This window comes from Pteropus alecto, unplaced genomic scaffold (genome assembly GCF_000325575.1).
Source record: "Pteropus alecto unplaced genomic scaffold, ASM32557v1 scaffold71, whole genome shotgun sequence".
Taxonomy (NCBI): domain Eukaryota; kingdom Metazoa; phylum Chordata; class Mammalia; order Chiroptera; family Pteropodidae; genus Pteropus; species Pteropus alecto.
In genome coordinates, this window is record NW_006433024.1 from 11,954,572 (window position 1) to 11,962,367 (window position 7,796).

The window sequence follows — 7,796 nt, forward strand, 5'->3', positions numbered from 1 at the left end:
GCAGCGGGCGCCGAGCGGCAGAGCGGGCGGGAAGGCCCTCTGCTGCTCGTTCGGGCCGGGGCTACCTGGTGCAGGCAGCAGCGGCGCCGCAGCCCCAGGCCCGCTCAGAGACACCGCGCGGCCCACGCGGGCGGCGACTCCCTAGGAGAGGACCGGGTGGGGAGGAGGACGTGCGAGGCCGCGCGAAGGCCAGACAGCGAGCACCGAGGCCCTTACGCTCGGACCTCGTCACTGCACCCACATGGCCTCCGGAGTGGGCGCGGCCTTCGAGGAACTGCCGCACGACGGCACGTGTGACGAGTGCGAGCCCGACGAGGCTCCAGGGGCTGAGGAAGTGTGCCGAGAATGCGGGTTCTGCTACTGCCACCGCCATGCAGAGGTGCACAGGCAGAAATTCCCAGGGCACCACTTGGCCGAGTACGTCCACGGCTCCGCCCAGGCCTGGACCTCAGGCGCCCCCCAGGAGGGCGAGGGGAAGGGAGATGTGGAGGCCAAGGTGGAGAATGAGAGAGACGTAGAGGTCGAGATGGGAGAGGAAAGCGAGTCTGAGGAAGACAGTGAGTCCGAAGAAGAGAGCGAGACGGAGGAAGAGAGTGAGGATGAGAGCGATGAAGAGAGTGAAGAAGACAGTGAGGAAGAAATGGAGGATGAACAAGAGAGCGAGGCAGAGGAAGACAACCATGAAGATGGAGAATCTGAGGCCGAGGGAGAAACTGAGGCAGAAAGTGAATTTGACCCAGAAATAGAAATGGAAGCGGAGAGAGTGGCCAAGAGGAAGTGTCCGGACCATGGGCTCGATTTGAGTACCTATTGCCAGGAAGATAAGCAGCTCATCTGTGTCCTGTGTCCAGTCATTGGGGCTCACCAGGGCCACCAGCTCTCCACTCTAGACGAAGCCTTCGAAGAACTAAGAGTAAGTATGATGTATTCAGAGCATAGACCTAGAGATCAGGACACCTGGGTTTCAACTCAGGTGGTGTAGTTATGACCACATTCACTTTCGTCATGTCCCTAAAAAGCTAGTATTTTCAGCTCATTGGGAGCAGTGCTTATTCATCTTTTTGGTTGAACTCCTTAGAGAATCAGATCAAAGTTCTGGAATCGGAAGCGAGAAAAATAACATGTAGAAATACATAAAATACAGTTTCTGGGAAATTGCAAGCCTCTGGTCTCTAGATCCCAGGTAAAGCATTCCTTGGCAGTTTTGACCCTACCTAAGCCAATTCTTGCAGCCTCACCATTGTTGAGACTAGTGCCGTGACTTAGGCCTCTTGATAAGGCAATTTCTTTGGCTACTTGAAAACGTGGGAAACTGATTTTGCCAAATGAATCCAATCAGGTGGTTCCTCTGTAATGTAAGATTGCCGAAGGTTGGGGTTTTGGTAACAATTTCATGTATGCCTTGAGTTCCTTTTAGGTTTTTCATCTTTGATACTTGTTTAGAAGGGAGGATGAGAAGGTAGAGGCAAAATTGGGATGGGAGTGGGGGTTCCCATGTCCTTCATCTTTTGTAAGAAGGCCAGGCCTTAATCTAGAGCCTTGTTGGTCTCCCAGACCAGTGTTTGGAAAGTAAGAGACGTTAATAAATATTAGTTGAATGAATGAATTTGCAAATGATTTGCCTTTTATTTATGTTGCGGATGTTTACAATCAGTGGGAGAAACTGCTGGAGTTAACGAGGGAAGAAAATTTTGAGTGGAGTGATCAGGTTCATTAACTGATCAGTTCATTAGTAAATGTTGTCATTACAACTTTTGTTTCCCTAAGCAACCTTGTAATTGCTGGCACCGGAATAACAAATACTTGGATGATGAAAATCCCCTGTATTAAGATTTTCTCTTTTTTATTGTAAAATACTCAGTGTGTAAAAAGATATGCACAGTCTAACAATTATAAAGTAACTACTGATGTAACCTCTTCCCAGGTTAAGAAGTAGAATATTAGTAGTAGTATTGAAGTCCCATGCCTTTTCCAATTATAACCATGTCCCTTTCTCATAAGTAGCCATTATCCTGACTTACAATGGTGTTTTTCTTGCTTATCTTTATACTTTTACCACATGCCTATGCATTCCTAAACACTTGACACAGTTGGTATCATGTTGTTACCATGTATTGAGGTTTTGCTTCATTTTTTCAACATTGTGTTTGTGAGATTCATCTGGTGGGTGGTGGTGGTTTGTTCATTTTCATTATTGTATAGAATTCCATTTTATGAGTATGCCACAAATTACCTATTCTGTCAGTAATGAACATTTGATTTCCAGATTCTGGAGCTTCTGGCTATTATAAACAACGTTGGTATAAACATTCTTGTTCATGTCACCAGGTGCACATCTGCATATATTTAAATGGAATATAAACCTAAGAGTGCGATTGTTGGGTCATAGACTGTGCACCTCTTTAATAGTACTAGATATTGCCATTTGTTTTTCCTAAGCGGTTATACCAATTTGCATCGCCATGAAGTGTTTGAGAGTTCTTGTTGCTCTGTATCTTCACCACCACTTTCCATTACAGAATTTTTAATTTTTGTCAATCTTTTGGATATGTAATAGTATCTTCTTTTGATTTAAATTTCCTTTCTTCTAGTTACTGATGACTTTGAGTATCTTTTGTTTTTCTTCTTTTGAAGTGCCTATTCAGGTCTTTTGCTCACTTTTCTGTTGTATTGTCTATCTTTTTCTCATGAACTTTTAGTAATATATACATAGAGATATACGAACAAGGCCAAACTGTTACATAACTTAGCCAAGGTCAAAAAGCAAGTAGCAGAGCTAGGATACTTCCTGGCCTTCTCTAATTCCACATTGTGTTTTATTTTTTCATACATATATACACACATACACACACACACATACACATATATATATTTGTCCTGACTTCTTAGTTGTTATACAAGTTGGCAGTTATCTTCATCTACTGTTTTTTTCTTTACTTATATACACACATACACACACACACATACACATATATATATTTGTCCTGACTTCTTAGTTGTTTATACAAGTTGCAGTTATCTTCATCTACTGTTTTTTTCTTTACGTTTTAAAAAATTGTGCATTGAATAGAAGTTCTTCATTTTAATGTGGTAGAATTTATCAGTAATTTCCTTTATTGTTAGAGCTTTTCTTGTCTTGTTCCACTTAGTATTGATTTTTGTGTAGTGGAGGTAGGGGCTCAATTTCATTTTCCCCCATACAGTCAGTTGCTCTAGCAGCATTTATTGAAAAGCCTATCCTTTCTTCACACATCTGTTATGCCACCTGTCAAATATTAAGTGCCCATACATTTGTGAATGTGTTTCTTAGCTCTTTTATTCTATACTGTTGATTTATTAGTATATCCCTGTGTGAACATGTTTTCTGTTACCATAGGTTTGTGATTTTTTTCATATCATTAATCTTTCTTCCAGTACTAGACATTGTGTCTAAAAGAACTGTAGACACTAGAGCAATATTTTTTCCCTTTCAGAAAGGGCATGCTATTTGTTCTGTTAGGCAGCTAGGATGAGAGGCTGATCATTTTAATCCATTAAAGATTTGAGCTTGGTCAGAGCTTGGTTGTAGCTTTAATTAGTTTCAGTTCACCTCTGCTTTCAAATGTTTCGAGGGCAATATATATTTGCTTATTGGCAAGAGAGTAAGTATCTTGGAATATTAAAAGTGTGATGATGATGAGAGAAGAGGATCTTTGTTATAGTGCATTCGTTCATTCATTGGTTCATTCTTCAAGTACTTCAAGGGCTGGTGCTTTCTAAGCACTGGGATATAGAGTAAGAAAAATAGAAAAAGTACTTACTTTTACTGGAACTTGCATTGTATAAGAAGGAAAGAGAAAAGAACGGATTAGCAAATAAACATGTAATAAATGTTATGAAGAAAAAATAAAACACAGTGTGGAATTAGAGAAGGCCAGGAAGTATCCTAGCTCTGCTACTTGCTTTTTGACCTTGGCTAAGTTATGTAACAGTTTGGCCTTGTTCGTATATCTCTAAAATGGGTGTAAAGTTAAGAAATAAAATAAAATAAAATAGGATTTTTGTGAGAATAAATGACTTAGTTTGTGACATGATGCTTAACAATGCTAAAGACGTAAGCGTTCAATAAATATTAGCTGTTGTTTTTATTATATTACTGTGAGGAATCTAATTAAACATACAAGTTTAGAGTTCAGTTTGTACAATGTTTTTGAGTGGCTGATATTGCTGGTAGAAGGCCAAATTGTTGCCAAGGGCTGCTGACGCTTAAAGCAAACTTCAGAGTAGAACAGAGAGCCAGGGTGACTGACTGTAGAGCAAGAGATGATCGGGGCAGAGGCTACCTGAAGGCTAGGCCAAAAGAACTAAGGTGAACACTTTGAAAGGACAGTGTTAATCCTTGGTAACTAAAGTGACTTTTGAAGTTTTCTTCCTGTGCTGTATTTCCAGTTTGGCTCCAGAAGGTTTGGTCTCCAAAAGATTTTGTGGGTCCAAATTTGAATTGAGCCTGTGTTCTAGCTTTATCCTATAAATACAGTTACTTAGCCCAAATTATAACCTCTCATCTGGCTCATAACTTCTCAGATATGCAGGTTTCTCTTACTGTGAACATAATTTCTGGCCCTGAAAATAGGTCATTGGGTCTGACAAAAGAGGTTGATTTATTCATATGAAAATTCTTATGTCATCAAAGGAATTTGTATTCATAGTTGCATTTAACGAATCTTTTTGTTGAACAGTAAAGTGCAATTAGATATACTCAGAACTCTAGACTAGTAGTTTAGAAAATTATTTGATACATAACCTACAGTAGGGGAAATATATTTAATATCGTGACCTCATTTACACACATACACACAGAGGTATACCTTTAAATAGCTCAAATAGAACACTGTTTACCTTACTGCATATGATGTGTTCTATTGTCTTCTGTTCAAAAAAAAATCGGGATTCTCTTATCAAATTGATTTCATTGCCCACTAATGGCTCATGCCCTTATCTGGTTCACTCTATGATCACCTGAAGAAAAGGTGGAGTCTTTTAAAATGTCAAAGGAAGAGTGATTGGCAGAATTCAACAGTGACTTAGGAACATCTGTGGAGTTCTTAACATGGTTTTGTTATGGAAAAACCCAAAGATCTTGAAGTGTACTCCTTGACCTTGAATGTGCTTTTAAGATGGAAATTTGGGAAGAAAAATGTTAAGTGACATTGGGAACAACTACAGTGGGGAGCTGATAAGGGGCACTAGTAGCAGGGTGGTTGGGAAGATAAAGGCATATGCTCAAAACAGTTGTGACTCTAGAGGGAGGTGGAGGTATGCCACAGCTCTATCCCAGTGGTCAGTTGCTCTGTCTCTTTAACCAGCTCATAAGAAGCAGCTCTAGTAGGGAAGTAGAAGGTTGAAGGTCTATTGTAAGGTACCGAGTTATATTTTTTATTCTTGTCCAAAAGAATTTGGGGCATCTTCTAATAAAACCATAAAGCATTTTCTACACAGTGGTTCAGTTAGTGTTATTTGTTAGTATAGAATAAGACAAAAGCTATAAGACTTAAGATAAAGGAAATGGCTTGGTGTCAGTTGGAGCCACCCCAAGTGGTCCTATGGAAAGTTTATATGAGGCTTGCAGTTCTGGGATTCCTCATCTCAGTTTACCTTTCAAAATATACCTTTTAAATCCGTCATAAGTCTTAGAAGTATGCAGTGAAGACAAACTGGGCACTAGCTTTTATGAAGTTTACCCTTTAGCTGGGGAGAAGGATAGGTAGAGTTATTTCAGATAGTACCATGTACTATGACAATAATATGTCATAGTAATGAAAGAGTGAGTAGTGTTGCAGGAGAGGATTATTTTTGATAAGGTAGTCATAGAAGGCAACTGAGCATATGACATTTGGGCAGAGACCTGAATTATGAGCTCTTGCAAAGATCTAGAAACCCTCCTATTGTGTTAACCTAGTTTAGTGCTGCTTGTGCAAAGTCCAGTGATTCATAGCAGAGACGATTGGTTAGATTTGTACAGATCTTCATAAAGGGAGTAGTTGGCTCTTGAGATGAGAGGAATAACAATTCTAGCAATTGTAATGTGCTGTTAGCGCAGGTGAAAATACTACTCGATGGAGGGAATATGAGTTTATGGGAATCACTTTTACAACAGCTCAGTTTTTCAGAGGATTCAACATTCATGGTGATGGAGATTCACCAGAGAAAGCCCTACAGGGCTTCTGTGGGGTTAAGTGGAGAGGAAAAGCCATCTAATTGTGTCCTGTTAAGGGGGTGAACTCTTTCCACAATCTTCATTATGAAAATTGTACTTGATAACTTAAGAATTAAGAGAAAGTCTAGGAGAAGAGTGGTTAAGGCAGAAAGAATGGTGACTGCACAGGCTTTAAGGTAGAGGTGAACTTGGAGTGTTGAAGGATAGCAAAAAAGTCATGGATAGAGTGGAGTAAAAGGAGTAGGAAGTGAGGTCAGCAAAGTAAATAGTAGGAAGTGAGGTCAGCAAAGTAAATGTAGCACTGATGTTTGTCACATCAGTGCTACATTTTTAAATCACCCTTGGAGGGGTATTCTTTAGAAAATAACTGTGATTGGCCCTACCCCAGCCAATTAAATCAAATCTCTGGGGATGGTTAAGTATATTTTGTAAAATTTCCTTCTATTGGGATTTGTGTTGTGTTCATCTCATGATTAGTCTAGAGTTATTGGTTTGAGGGAGGAAAACCACAGACATAAGGGTACGTACTATCAAGGTGACTTATTACTGTTGATATCTGGGAGACCAGGGATCTGGGAGACAGAGAACGGAAAGTTCTTTGGCATTTATGTCTCTGACTGTCTTTTATGTGGTGTCGCATGAACAACGATCATGGAACGTTTCATGCACTAGCCTGAGAAATGTCTCCTTGCCTTCCTTTACTCACTGGTCAACTTTTGAGTACGGCCTGATTCTTGAAAAATGTTTAGTATTATTGATAGCTAGCACTCACGTAATACCATGTGCCAGTCATTGTTTTAAAGACTTTGTACATATTAACTTATTTGATACGCATAACAACTCTAGATGTACATTTTATTATTATCTCTATTTTATAAAAGAAGGAAACTGAGGCATAGGAGAACAAATAGTTGATCTGGGGTCATATAGTTGGAAAGTGGCAGAGCTTAGCCAGGGATCTTAATAGCTGACTTGAGAATAAAGGTCCAAGCTTTCCTTGGTCCCCCTCTTAAGAATCCAGTGCCCTCTTTTTCTCTTCTCTGACCTTTCAATCAAAATAAAATGGGTTAATCGGCATTTTATACTATAGACATTACTTTTAACGGTAAGGTTGGTGATGCAGTAGGCTTATCCCCTCTGAGGATGAAGGACTATATGCTTGTGACACCAGCTTTTCTTAACCTAAGCCCACAACATGGGAATTTGCCCTGCCTGTCCATTAGTATACCCACCTTTTCTTTTCCCTTGCATCTGACCTAAGACTGAGAAGTTAGAGATTGATCTGTCGGTGCTCAGTATGCTTTCGCTTAAAGTTACCCTTCAGTCTGGAATGACCAGCTCAGTTTCATGCTCCTGTTGGTTGTTTTACTATCCAGAGCCAGGGGCTAAACTTGTTGTGTGGCAGAAAGGATGCTCAGAAGAGGGAACAAAGTATAGAGAGAGAATGGATAGAACAAAAACTTTAGTCTGGATATGTGGGATAGAGATGAGAGTGGGGTGAAAAACAGAACTCTGGCCCTGGGAGACTTAAATCGTGTGTGTGTGTGTGTGTGTGTGTGTGTGTGTGTGTGTGTGTGTGTGTGTGTGAGAGAGAGAGAGA

At 40.3% G+C, this 7,796-nt stretch overlaps 1 protein-coding gene across 2 annotated transcripts in view; it reads left to right on the top strand.

Annotated features, from left to right (window-relative positions):
- Window positions 1–6: 6 nt before the first annotated feature.
- TRIM44 (tripartite motif containing 44) overlaps window positions 7–7,796 on the top strand; it is a 97,572-nt gene continuing 89,782 nt past the window's right edge. For both annotated transcript variants that reach the window (XM_015586401.2, XM_015586400.1), the window contains exon 1: window positions 7–913. In XM_015586401.2, the coding sequence (XP_015441887.1) occupies window positions 242–913 (672 nt within the window). In that variant the 5' untranslated portion in view covers window positions 7–241. The remainder of the gene's footprint in view (window positions 914–7,796) is intronic.